The following is a 13497-nucleotide window of genomic DNA, read 5'->3' as shown; positions in this document are numbered from 1 at the left end:
TATTCACCTGAGACTTGAGACCTTGCAGATTGTAGGGTCAAAGTATCTTCTCCTCTATGCTATCTCTACCCACTGTTGCAATAGTTCCTTTCGAATAAAAGTCTCTCCTTACTAAATCCAGATTTGTTTTCCATTTGATACTTGCTTCCAAAGTCAAATCTACAAGACAAGACACATTCAGCGAAGTCTGGTTTCTATATCTACCCCCTCCGCCTGTCCCCCTGTTGGCCACTTCTCTGTATAATTTTTTTAATTTTGCCTTATCCTTTCATTTTTAAAAACATACGGCAATATGACAACAATGTATGTTGTTGTATCCTTGCTCCCATTTTTATTTTTATTTATTGAAAAATTTTTTAATGTCTAGTGGTGAGAGAGAGAGAGCACATGTGCAAGTGGGGGAGGGGCAGAGAAGGAGGGAGACACAGAACCCGAAGCAGGCTCCAGGCTCTGAGCTGTCAGCACAGAGCCTGACACGGGGCTCAAACTTACGAACCAGGAGATCATGACCTGAGCCAAAGTCAGACGCTCAACCGACTGAGCCACTCAGGCACCCCGTTTTTAAATTTTTTTTTAATGTTTATTTATTTATTTTTTTTTTTTGAGAGAAAGAGGGAGACAGAGACAGAGTGCCAGCAGAGGAGGAGCAGAGAGAGAGGGAGACACAGAACCCAAAGCAGGCTCCAGGCTCTGTACTGACAGGCTGACAGCAGTGAGCCTGACGTGGGACTCAAACTCACGAGCTGGGAGATCATGACCTGAACCAAAGTCGGACACTTCACTGACTTAGCCACGCTGGTGCCCCCCCCACTTGCTCCCATTTTTAAAAAATGTTGATTTTTGAGAGAGAGAGAGCTCACGAGACAGGGATAGAGGATCTGAAGCAGGCTCTGTGGGGCACGCAGGTGGCTCAGTCAGTTGAGCGTCTGACTTTGGCTCATCTCCTGGTTCGTGAGTTGAAGCTCAAGCCTCACACTGGGCTCTGTGCTGTCAGCCCGGAGCTTGCTTTGAATTCTCTCTCCCTCAAAAAAAAAATAAATAAATAGAAAAAACAAAACCTGTAATGAAGCAGGCTCTGTGCCGACAGCAGAGAGCCCGACACGGAGCTTGAGGTCACGACCCACGGGATCACCATCTGAGCTCAAGTCGGACGCCTCACCGACCGAGGCACCCAGACGTCCCTCCTCGCTCCTAGTTTTAAAGAACAAAGGCAAACACGTCTCCACACCATTTCCCGTTTACAGGTGAGCCTCAACCACCGGAGCCTCTGCCGTTTCCTCACAGGAATCTGTCAGTCGGGCGTTTCAATGAGATTTCAAGGAGAGGAAAGTGCTCTGTAAATCAGCCATCCTCAAACTTGAGTGTGCATCCGAATCACCTGACAGGCCTGCTACCAGCTCCTGCCCTCCGAGCTTCTGGTTAGATCCGGGGTGGAGGTGGAGAATGCCCTCTTTCCCAAGTTGCCAGGGCGGTGGCCACTACTGGGCCAGGGGCCAGACTTTGAGAAGACAGTATGAACTCCCCTCAAGGGTAGTGCATATGTGAGTATTGATAAGAAATCTATACTTTTTTTTTTTTTTTTTTTTGAGAAAGAGGGAGAGATCATGTGTGAGTGGGGGAGGGCAGAAAAGGAGGGAGAGAGAGAGAGAATCTTCAGCAGGTTCCATGCCCAGTGTGCAGCAGGATGCAGGACTCGATCTCATGACTGTGAGATCACGAGCTGAGCAGAAGTCAAGAGGCCGTCGCTTAACCGACTGAGCCACCCAGGTGCCTCCCTGACATCTACACTTCTGGATGCAGTTCCAGAAAGGGACAGCAATGGCAATGTAGGTCCTGATTTGACTACAGACCTTGGCCTGATGTTGGGGTTTACGCCCCTCTTCGCAAAGGCAGTCCCTGGACCAGCAGGTTCTCCTGGGAGCTGGTTAGAAATGCAGACCCAGGGGGCGCCTGGGTGGCGCAGTCAGTTGAGCGCCCGACTTCAGCCAGGTCATGATCTCACGGTCCGTGAGTTCGAGCCCCGCGTCAGGCTCTGAGCTGATGGCTCAGAGCCTGGAGCCTGTTTCTGATTCTGTGTCTCCCTCTCTCTCTGCCCCTCCCCCGTTCATGCCCTGTCTCTCTCTGTCCCAAAAATAAATAAAAAACGTTGAAAAAAAAAATTAAAAAAAAAAAAAAAAAAAAAAAAGAAATGCAGACCCAGACTCAGACCTACTGAATCAGAGTCTGTATTTTCTCAAAACGCCCAGGTGAGTCTATGCTCCTCAAAGTGTGAGAGGCACTGCCCCGTCTCCCACGCCCTCTGATTTATCTACCAGCGGTGGCAACGTCCTCCTGGGATGGATCCGCGAGGCCCGGGAGGGCAGGGGCCTTATCTGATTTGGTTCCGAGACAGTGTTGAGGATATAGTAGGAGTTCACCTGCTGAATGGCTGAGTAAGAAGGAGAATTCACTCTCTAGCCAACTGCACGGGCCTCTTCCCTGCTGCTCCCCCCCCCCCCCCCAAAACAGCGGAGCGAGGCCCCCAGCAACTGACCTATGCCTGCAGCAAAGTGGTGCCAGGAGTCCTGGCCCTCTGCACCTTGAGAACCTGTTCCTGAGGCCCCGACTTTCCTCCTCTTCACAGTCTCTGGGGTAGGGGGGCAGTTAGATCCTGAAACCCTGTGGATGCCCCTCCCAGAGAGATAGTGGCCTTAAGTTCCTTGGTGCCCTGGGGATGCCCACTTTGAACCTATCCTGGAAACAAAGGAGGTGGAGACCATTCCGGTGCCCCTGATTACTGAATCCATGGCTGTCTGGAGCTGGAGGAAGGGAAGGGACCTGAGTGGGTGCAGGAGGTGAGGGAAGGAGCCACCTGCCCCCAGCCTGCCCGTCTGCTTGGGAAGGGACCAAAGTTGCCAGGCAGAGGGGTGTAAGTGGTGGGGTGGGCGGGTGCTGTGGGCCGGGAGTTTCTCCCTCAGGCCGTGTGTCCCAGGAGGATGGTGGCTTCTGTCTGCCTGGGAGGCTGGCTCAGTGGAGGCTTCTGGAGAAGGTCCCAGAGAAAGCCCTGGGGACCCCGAGGGAACAGCCCCCCTGTGACGGGGCCCCCAGTTCAGAGGCTCAGAGCATGCCCTTTCCCCCAGTGGACTCTCTCCCGTGGTCGGGGAGGTGGGGGGTGGTGTATGTGGGCCAGAGCTTCAGCGGGGCCTGAGCTGTCCGCCTAAGGAGAGGGTTAAGACGCGGTGGCAACAGATGCTGGCATCTCAGCGGTGACAGCCGTGTGCAGAAAGAAAGAAATACTCTTTTCATTAAGGAATTTATTTCTCTTAAAAAAACAACAGTGGTTCGATCTAGATACAGCAGCACAGTGACATAGGAGACGGAACGGACAAAGATTCAGAACAGAACAAAAGCCGTTATCTTCAGGAATGACCTCCAAAAGGGAACTATTTTCATTCACCATCAAAGTTTAAATTTCCCTGAAAAAAAAAAAAATAGAAACCTTTGGATACTAGAAGGATTATTTATTTTAACGCTACCAACAGCCACTAAGCTCTTCTAATCGAGAACATTTGCTTTTGATCTATTACAAAAATGACGTCTTGATGGACTGGGGAACAATAATCTAGATTCTTTGAGGAAGCGTCTTTCCATCCTGGGGAGAGCTAAGTTTCCAAATGTTTTAACCACCGTCCCCAGCATAAGACCAGCCGAGAACCCTGCCCTGCACCCGAGCAGGCTCTGACCCGCCCCCTCTGGGCTTTGACAGCTGGACGGGTTGGGTGTGAAAGCCCGTGGGGTGGGGTCCGGGGGAAGAGGAAGGGGCCTCGGGGACTAGGCTTCACTGGTCCGTTGTGACAGAAAGAAGTGAGTTCCCTGCTGGTCACGTCTCAGCCCTGTGCCTTCAAAATGCACGGAGGTTTCACACTCCTTCTTCGGAACAAAGGCTGTAAAGTTTAGGAGGTCCTGTGTCAGAGGGTGGGGTTATGAGGCCAGGGGACACCGGGCGAGATTGCCCTTGGAAGGACGCAGGTGCTCACACGGACGGGGGAGTCCACAGAAGCCCAAGAGGAGAGCTGATGTCACCCGGGTGGCACTTCATCTCGGTGGGCTTCTGCTCGTCCACGAGGCTCCTGTTTCCTTTGGCAAGGCCTGGACGCCAGGTGCAAGGAGGCAGCCGTGTTCCCTCCGAATTGAGGTCTGGGTCAGTAGCTCAGTCGAGTCCGTGGGAAACCGACGCCCTGAACCTTTCGGGAAAGGACAGGGTGTGGAAGAACGAGGAGCTTCGACAGCAGGCGTGGAGAGCCTGGCTTCTCAGAGGGCATGCCCTCAGCATTGTCGGGGCTTGCCAGGCTCAAGGGCAAGCGGCCGCATGCTGCTGTGCCTTCGAGGCCAAGGTGGCGTCCACACGAGTCCCCAGAACTCACCACCATTCTTTGCAGTGGTGCATGTCAAGGGTGCATCAAGCCGAGGTACCCTGCTCTCTTCCACCCAGCCGGCCTCCCTGCTGCCTGCCCCTCGGAGCCCCAGTCTCTGCTAAGCACAGTGCATTTCAGGAAATAAGCCTGGGGCTGCTCCAGACATGGCAACACTTAGCAACGGTGCAAGTGACCTCGAGACCTCATGGCTTAAAAAGTGATGTTCCCGGCCTAGAAAGAGTAGAAAGTGAGTGGTGCGTTTGGGGGGGCGGGGGAGGGTGCCGTCCTCTGTGAAGGCAGGGGTCAGGCGTGTGTGTGATTATGGGCGATATTATGGGAGCCCCCCTGGGGGCTCGATAGACACTTGTCGGTGGTGGTGCTCATGGTGGAGACCACCCCGTCCCACTGGGGGCAGCAGCTTGTCTCCGGAAAAGAAGCAGAGATGCTTCTGCGAGGCCCTGCGTCTCACCTCAAAGGCACGAGGTCGGCAAGCATCCAGTGAGAAAAATACCATGCTTGGAGAAAGAGAGGCCCTTCTATGAAGAGCTCAAATGCAGTTTAAAAAAAAAAATTAAATTCATTCACTGCCCAAATACGCCTCATCCCAGATAAGTGGATGGGTGCGAAAGTGGGTTCCCCCTCCTTAATTTAAAAATGCCTTTTAAAAATGCAGCTACAGAAAACAAGTCGGAGTAGAAGCTAGGGAGAGGGTGGGGGGCAGGACCTACTTGTTGGACTTGGTGGAAAGGAGGGCTGATTTTCAGGCATTGTTTGAAACGGACTTCCCTTCTCTCATAGGAAACAATGGGCAGTAGGAACAGGATGATCAGGAAGGCGGGTGACTCTGGCCCCACGTCCTATGGGCACTGGGTGGGGACAGGCAGCGAATGAGAAGGAAGACTCCAGTCGTTTTAAGAGTCCCACAAAGGCCTGTGTGTATCGTCTGAGCTCCCACGATGCAGAAACACACAGCGATGGATGTTTTTCCCTCTTGTCTCTTGACGATTCTGGTCCTACAAATGGCCAGTGTGGGGCTTTGAGGAATTAAGAGATGGCTTCTCTACACGGGTCACCGGGAAGCACTGAGTTGCTGTGAACGGGGCACAAGGAAGGAAGGAGAGTGGGGGCTCGGGCTGGTGATGGTCCCAGGAAGATGACAGTCCTTTCCATTAAGAAAGGAGGGTCAGCAAGATCTTGAGGCTCTTAAAATACTGGCCAGGGGGCTTTCCACTTCCTTGGCGGAAACGGAGTATGGCTGTTTGTACTTATCTTGTATGCAGCCCAGGAAAGTAACAGAAGCAGCCTCGTGAGGCGAGAGCCGGTCTTGAAGAAAATAATACTGCGCATTAGAGGGCCCGAGGGAAGCCCACCGGTTGCTTCTCTCCCACTTATCTGTCACACGCCCTAAAATGACCCGTCCCGAAGGCAGCCCCCCTCCAGCGGCGTGCTCCAGTTTGGGGGCAAGAGCATGGGCGTGGGGCATGAGGCTGTCGTGCCCCACCACTGTCTCCTCCCTAAAAGCTCATGCTTCGCACTGCCCGCGTCACCTGAAGAAATCGTTTGGGGTCACATCCAAAGCCCCACCGAAGCCAAGGCTCACGTGCCCTTCCTTGAGGGTGCGTCAGAATGTTCTGGAGAACTTCTTTAGATGCAGATTCTGGGGCCCTGCCTCTAAAGCATCCCATCCCACAGGCTTGGGGTGGAGCCCGGGAATCTGCATGTTGACGGGAGATGCGGATGGCAGAAGCGCGGGCTCCACGCTGGGCGAAATCCTGGCGACTGCCAGGCGGCTGCCGTCGGAAGGAGGAGGCTGGCTCGGCCGCCGGGGACGCAGCCGGGCAGGGGAGCAGGGCTGTCAACCACTCGCCCCATTCTGGAGTGGGGGGAGGCGAGGGTGGATTTGCTTCTTGTCGCCTTGTGGAGGCAACAGGAGGGGGCCCGTGGCTCCTTGCTGCTGGACGGCCGTGCTCAGAGGGCCTGGATGCTGCCTTCAGAAGACCCTGGTCTGGCAAAGCCACCAAGTCCTCCTGAGGGCTATCTGTGCCTGGAGTTTTGAGATGCCCCGTTACATCTTGCCTTTGTCCCACTCCTCCCAGGAAGGGACAGTGGCCTTGAGCTTCTTTGGGTCCCGGCCCTCCCCTAGAGCATCCCATTTGCTTAGAGAGCAAACTGCATCCATGCCGCCTGGGCCGGTGAATCTGTGGGGCCTTGGGAAGCTCTCCAGACCCTGTGGTCCCGTAAACGCTTAAGGAATGTGCCAGGAGTCCCTGGGCACGCCTCCCTCCCCCTCCAGGGACTCGTTCAGGATGATTCCATTGACCCTCACTCCCTGATGCTTCCTTGGGCCGTGAGGATTTGGGATAGTTGGGGTTCCATGACTACACCTTATCACCGCTATGCTTCTCTTAAAAATAGAATAAAACAAAAATCCCCGAAGGCAAGCCTCTTAAAGCATACCGGTTTTAGCAGTCAGAACCTGCTTAGAAAGAAAGAGACCCGGTTCTGCGTACCGGCCACGTTCCAGAAGGAAGAGAAGGCCAAGGCTGAAGCAACACTGGCATCATGTGCCTCTAAAGGAAAAGTGCACATCAGCCCCAGGTGACCCCGGAGACCCCACAGAGGACATTCTGACTGGGGGGCGAAGTCCCAATTGTGTCTTGAGCACTTAATTCGGATTGTTACAAGCCAAAAGCACGGTGACATCAATGTGAGGGAAAGGTTACAGAGATGGATACAACCAATCCTTTAAAGGTGAAATGTGAGTCCTTTTCTATATTTAATAAAAACATTTTCTCATTTGAGGCTCTGGAAGTCTTGAGTCACATTTTTTGTTTTGTAAATCCCCACCCTCACCCCCCCCCCCACTCTAAAATGTCTTAAAACACATGGCTTAACAGTGGCTGCACAGAAAATATACACCCTCAAAGTCTGACTTTCATTTAAATACAAATATACAAAATGTAAACTGAGACAATAGAGAAATTTACAAAACTTTTCTTTAAAAATAATAAAGACAAAATTCAGTTCTAGGTATGACGCTATTAAAATACGTGCAAGTCGTCGTATCCAATTGGATTTCTATTGCAATGTTCCACCTCGGCTTGCGGGCCACCTCTGGAGACAGACCTGAGTGGAAATCTCTTTGAGAAACCTGGAGGCTCTGTGTCGAGGGGGTGAGTGGCCTCCATCCCCGGCTCCTGGAGGGCTCCCCTGTCCATAAGTTCTGTTTCTAAGGACAAGGGTCTAGGGCTGGTCCCACCGTGGACTTCAAGGTCAGAGCGCTAACTAGCTGCTTCCCGTGGAGTTTGAACTGACATGGTTTGAATTCATGTGGTGGTTAAAACTGGTCTTGGGGTTGGGTGAACTCTTGGAATTGTTTTGATGCTGGAGGAGAGAGAGAGAGAGAGAGAGAGAGAGAGAGAGAGAGAGAGAGTTAGTCCTAGTGGACAGGAGAGGCCTCTGAATCTGAAAACAGGGCCACGATCAGGGCTTGCTGACCATCTCTTTTTTTCTGCTGCCTTGTACATCACCCTCCCCCCGCCCCCACCTGCCACAGACCCAGGGTCAGAGGCCACCCCTCAAGGCAGGGGGAGGTATGGAATTAAGAAAATCCCAGGCAGGGAGGGAGAAGGTGGCCCCTCCCAGAACATCTACTCGGCTAAGTACCGTAGGCCCAAGGTTAAACTGCCATGGGTTTGAGCCTGACATCTGCCACTTAGCTGAGTGACCTTGGGTGAGTTATTAAATGTCTTGGTTGCCCTGCCTGTAGTGTAGGGGAAGAGTTGCTTCTCCACAGGGCCAGGCTGTGTGTAGAGAGGGCCTGAGCGAGTGCCTGGCCCGAGAACCACAGGCTGCTTGTTTTGGTGCCCCTGGCACCCTCTTGGCATACCCGTGGGTGCGGGTCCCCCACACCTGCAGGGAGGAGGAGAGAGACCTGGGCCATCTGCTTCCCCGGTGGTAGTGCTGGGCGCTGTGCAGAGGGCCGCTGACCTCCACTTCCCTCTTCCCTGCTCTGGGCACTGACCTTTGAGACAGGCACACAAAGGCTGGGACAGGGGCGGTACAGTGCCACCCAAGTAGCAGGAAGAGTCAGGGCCAGATTTGAACCCCAAGTCGGGGAGCCTCCACAGCCAATGCCTGTCCCAGGACCTGGGGACTCAGCCATGTGGGAGGAGACAGGTTCCTTTCTTTCGGGAACTTCCATTTCCTTGGTGGAAGCATTTAAAAATTATATTTTTATAGTATATGAACATGAGTATATTTTGGAACAGGATGTGAAACTCACATGAAGCTTTTAGATAAAACCCCAAACTTGGCATCAGTCTGCATTTTCTCTCCATATGTCTGATCCGTGCTCCCCGCCATTAACCCCAGATCCTTCGCAGGGGCTCACTGGCCTTGTGACTGTGGGCAAGTTCCTTGACCCCCTCAGCCTCAGTTTCCCTACCTGTGAAGTGGGTTAATCGTACACACGCTGGGCTCACATGGCACCAGCATGTCCCAAAGGAAGGATCCCAGTTTGGCTTGCTGATGCATCCCCAGCCCTGAGAAAACAGCCTAGCACACAGTAGGCACTCAATACATATTGGCTGAACGAATGAATGGTTGGACGGAGGCCCGGGCTTTTGTGGAGCTTAATTAGGAGAAGCTCTCAAAAAGCAGCCAGTGCAGAGCTGGTCCACACCAGAATGCCATAAACAGCCACCCCATCCTGTTAGGGGAGCCGGGATTCCTGGGGCCTGGGGACCAGAGCTTCACAGCCTCTCCTTCTTCGTCCTCCTGGGAGAGGCACAGCTCCCTTGGGGTGGGGGGCGGGGAGGAGTATAAGTCAAAGGAGCCTCCCAGGCTGTGGCATGGGCGCAATGGGGGGCCACGCCTCCTTCAGGGGCCAGGCCAGGAGGGTGGACGAGGGGATGAGGTGGGGGCCTCAGTGGCCTCTCACTCACAGGCCTGTGGGGACACGTCTTCTGTCTGGCCCACACCAGCCCTTAATCCAAGGGCAGGCTCTGAGGAAAAATGCGTCTTCCCAAGGGGCAGAGTGTCCTCTGGCTGCCAGCTGGGGGGCACAGCCTCCATGTATGGGGCCCCAGCCCAGGAGCCACGAGGCTCTGTGGGGACCACCTCTCCCACACCTGTTCTCCCTGTTCTTTGTCACGTTCAGCAGTTACCTACAGAACTGGAGTCCTTACAATGGCCACATGGGGCAGTTAGCTCTCTGCCAGGGAGGTTGCGCCCCAGAGACACTGGGCAAGGTCTGGAGACGTTTTTGACTTGCACGGCGGGAGTGGGGCGCTCCCGGCGGGGGGCTGCTGGGTATCCCTCACGGCACACGACGGCCCCCACGACAGAGAATTCACCCAGAATGCCTACGGTGCCGAGGCTGACAAACCCTCGTGAAGGGTGAGCTCTGGGCCGGCCCTGCCCCTTCTACCCAGCCGGTGGGCTTCAGGGGCTGGGACGGGCTACTGGGAGAAGGCCACAGCTCTGGTCTCAGGGAAGTCCCGGGGCCCAGGGCGTCGCCGGGGCCAATGCCAGGACAGCCGGCCATGGTGGGGGCATCTCTCACCTGACGCTTGAAGATCCTCTGGAGCAGCCCTTTCTTTGGCGGTTCTGGAGGGTGACTCCTATTCAGGTCCGGCGAGAGGGTACCATTAGGTCCAAACACGTTCAGCTCCTTAAAGCACTCGGTTTCTATCATCTGGGGAAGGGGTGCAAACCACAGGTGGCGTGAGCAGCTGTGTTCGTCATCTTAGGTGGACAGGAGCCCCGGAGGCCGGGCCACCACCCTGCCCAGAGCCGGCTTCCGATAGGTCCTCCCCCTGCCCTGCATCCTTCAGGGGCCCCGGGCCCAGGCCGCTCCTCGCCTGCCACTGCCTCTCCCCTGCTGGCTGGCTGCAAGGGTGTGCTCATCATCCAGCTACCAAGCCCACACCCCATCCCCCCCCTACACCCCCCCCCAAGCTCAGGCCACCCACATGCTCCGGGCCCTTCCCCCTGCCAGCGCCCCCTCCCCTGCCCCATCATTTCCAACCCAGTGGAAGCAGCACCGACTCCCCCAGCTCATTCCCACCTGTGCGTCCAGCCACAGTCCTGTTTTCCTCCTCTCTCCCAGCCAGCCGGCAAAGACGGCCGTGTCCATCTCACCTCCTATTCCTCTTCTGACCCCACGCCAACGGTGCCCTGGGCCAGGCCTGGCGCCCTCGACCCAGCGGCCCCCTTCAGGGTGCATGTGGCCACCGCCCTGCTCACCTCACTCTGCCACGGGATGGGCACGGAGCCCGTGGAGAACTTGGAGTAGAAATCGTCGTCCGTGTGGTCCAGGTTGACGCCCTTCACGGTGGAGAACTGCTCGATGTCCAGCACGTCCTTGCAGTACACGGCGCGGGGCTGCGGGCAGAGGGCTCGGTCACACAGGGTCCCACCCCAGGCCCGGTGCCCCCAGCCTCGGGTTCTGATGGGGGGCAGGGGGCACCTTGCAGGGGACCGGTGCTGCTCTCTCTCAGATCTGCCAGGGGGCTCCTTCCTGCCATCGGCCTTAGGCTGGCTGCAGGCCTCCCCACTCTCCAGGCTGGGGCCACGGTGGGGAGACTGAACATGCCCTCTCTGACCTCACGTTCCTCGCCACCCCTGGGGATCCCCATGCCCCCAGCAGATTTTCTTGTTCCCCAAAGCCCACAGGATCAGGATGATGGAAGTGTTTCCAGGCATCTCTGTCCAAACGAGGGCTGCCCCAGCTGGGGCCTCCAGCCTGTCCCCCACAGAGAGAACTGATGCTGGGGACCCAGGGCCAGAGAGACATATGGCCCAGGGACAACCTCCAGGCACTTCTCTCACTACCGGGCACCCAGGCTCTGCAGCTGGACAGGCCTGGGCTGGGCTCCTAGCTGTGATGCTTAGGAACTCTGGGAAAGTCACATATCCCCTGTTGGCCTCAGTCTTCGCACATGCAAAGTGGGGACACTAGAAAAACCTATGCCGTGGGGCTGATGTAAGCGCCCACCATGCAGCTGGGCACCGGAACCATGAGCTGTGGCTGTTAGAGCACTAAAAGCCACTGTTCTCACTTGCCCACTGGCCCTGCCCTCTAGGAGTTCAAGGTCAGTCGGGGTGGCCTCCCAGGGCCCAGTGTGGACATTCACTAAGTTGAAGTCGTGAGTCTGTGCACAGGTGCAGCCTGGGTCAGGGAGGCAACTCACATCTGGAATGAAGGGAGGGTCCAACATCCCGGCTTCTAAGCGCTTGAAGTTCATGTTCCTGAAGAAGGGGTGTCTCTTGACCTCAGCAGCCCCCTCCTCCTGGCAGCCCAGTCTCTGTTTTGCATCTTTGGTGAGCAGCTGTGACAAGAGAGCCGTGAGAGGTCATGGCTGGGTGGGCCTTTCCTCCCGCTGAAGGCCACAGAGGGTTTGGGGCTTCAGGCCCCTGTGATCATCTCCTTTCACAGGTGCACCCCGGAGCCTCCCACACGTCCTCCTCCAGCCTCTGCGGGGCCCGAGCCGCCCCCAGATACCCAGTGGACACTGCCTTGGCCTGCTCGGGCCTTGCAGCGTGCTTAGATGCCTGGAGGCTGCAGGAGGGCGGGGGGTCCCGCCTGCCCTCCCCACAGCAGTACACCGACCCTGCGGCACACTAGGCACCACCCATGTCTGTGGCACTGTGTTACTTCTTCTGCTACAGGCAAGCTACAAAGGGCACGGATGGTCTCTGCAGGTCTCACTCATTCGTCTACTCAACGCCCGAGTACCCTGTAGATAGGTATCTAGTTGGCACAAACCTCTGTGCAGAGACCGGCGACGGGCATGGAGTACCTGGCCTCAGCAAGGCCACGTTCAGAGGACCCATCAGGGCAATACAGGTACGACCCCATGATGGCAGAGGAACATGATCTGGCTGCCAGCTGGGGGGACGGGGAAGCTTTGCAGGGAAAGGGCATTTGCTACAGGCTTTCCAGGAGTGGGGAGGTGGGGAAGGCATCGGCTGGCAAAAGCGGGTGGTGGAGACCTGAGGGCAGCCTTGGGGAACACCTGTCTTTGAGTCTGGGCGAAGGATGAAGGGGCAGGGGATGGGCCAGGGTGAACTGGCTGGAGAGAATGCTGGTCAGAGTAGAGGAGTGTCCTCAGAAGCCACAGGTGGGGAGGTTCATAGGGCAGGAAGAGGCTGCAGAAGCAGTCAGCCAGGCCAGATGGGTAAAGGTATGAACGAGGCGGGGGCGGGGGGGGGGGGTTGGCAGGAAAGTGGGGGGCGGCGCTGGGAGGGGGCTGGGAAGGGCAGGCTGTGATGCTGGAGGACCACCAGCTGGCCCCCGGGCATCTGTTTGCTCTGAGACCAGAATCAGAGTGGATGGCCTGACCTCAGGCCATTCTCTCTCCAATACGCTGGCACCCTGTGTGTGCTCTCCTATCATGCACATTTGCAGCTGGCCGTGGGGGCTGGGGTTGCGGTGGTGGGCCAGCGGGCAGGCGGGCCTCCTGAGGTTCATGGTCTAGAGGCAGAGGCTTGCAGGAACCATTCCCTTCCCATTCCCCTTCAAACAGAGGACTCAAAGGCGGCACCTGGGCAAACACCAGGTCACAGCCTAGAAAAGACTTAAGCTGTGAGAATCACTATGTCAACCTCTGGTCCACCGATCACCCAGACATGTTTTGCCCAGTGAGCCGGTGCCTCGGGACTTTAGCTTGTCTTCTCCAGAGGCTTTGCAGTTCCACAAAGGCTCCAGGAATCAGGCTCTGCTGGGTCAGGGCTCCTCCCTGTTCTGAGAAGTCCCAAAGAGGCAAGGCTCCCTGCGTAGAGGCTGGTCCTCCCGGCTGTAGACCCCAGAGCCTGCAGGGCCAGCCAGCCAGAAACACGAACAAGGACAATAAAGGCGAGGTGGGCTGGGAGGGCTGTGCCAGGCCGCCCATCAGTTCTGCCTAGAGTGTTGGCTTGTGCCCAGGGCCGAAAGTCCAGGTCCTCATGTGAAATCTCTCCTGCTTGAAATCTTGGCAATTAACCTGCCATCCACCTCTTTCTAAAACACCGTGCAGGCTGAACACCCATCTATGTGCTACCTGATTGCAGCCCTGGTATCAAGTATACACCAGAAGTGAGAGGGAGCGGTGGTGTGAGC

The 13497-nt window shown here is 56.0% G+C and overlaps 1 protein-coding gene across 2 annotated transcripts in view; it reads right to left on the bottom strand.

The window, feature by feature from the left end:
* Positions 1 to 3278: 3278 nt before the first annotated feature.
* GRK5 (G protein-coupled receptor kinase 5) overlaps positions 3279 to 13497 on the bottom strand; it is a 218567-nt gene continuing 208348 nt past the window's right edge. For both annotated transcript variants that reach the window (XM_045439116.1, XM_045439118.1), the window contains 4 exons: positions 11591 to 11728; positions 10644 to 10781; positions 9961 to 10092; positions 3279 to 7778 (listed from right to left, as the gene is read on the bottom strand). In XM_045439116.1, coding sequence (XP_045295072.1) covers positions 7680 to 7778; positions 9961 to 10092; positions 10644 to 10781; positions 11591 to 11728 — 507 coding nt within the window. In that variant the 3' untranslated portion in view covers positions 3279 to 7679. The remainder of the gene's footprint in view (positions 7779 to 9960; positions 10093 to 10643; positions 10782 to 11590; positions 11729 to 13497) is intronic.

Source organism: Leopardus geoffroyi, chromosome D2 (genome assembly GCF_018350155.1).
Source record: "Leopardus geoffroyi isolate Oge1 chromosome D2, O.geoffroyi_Oge1_pat1.0, whole genome shotgun sequence".
Taxonomy (NCBI): domain Eukaryota; kingdom Metazoa; phylum Chordata; class Mammalia; order Carnivora; family Felidae; genus Leopardus; species Leopardus geoffroyi.
Note: the sequence above shows the minus strand (reverse complement) of the source record. Positions and strands in the feature narration are given on the sequence as shown.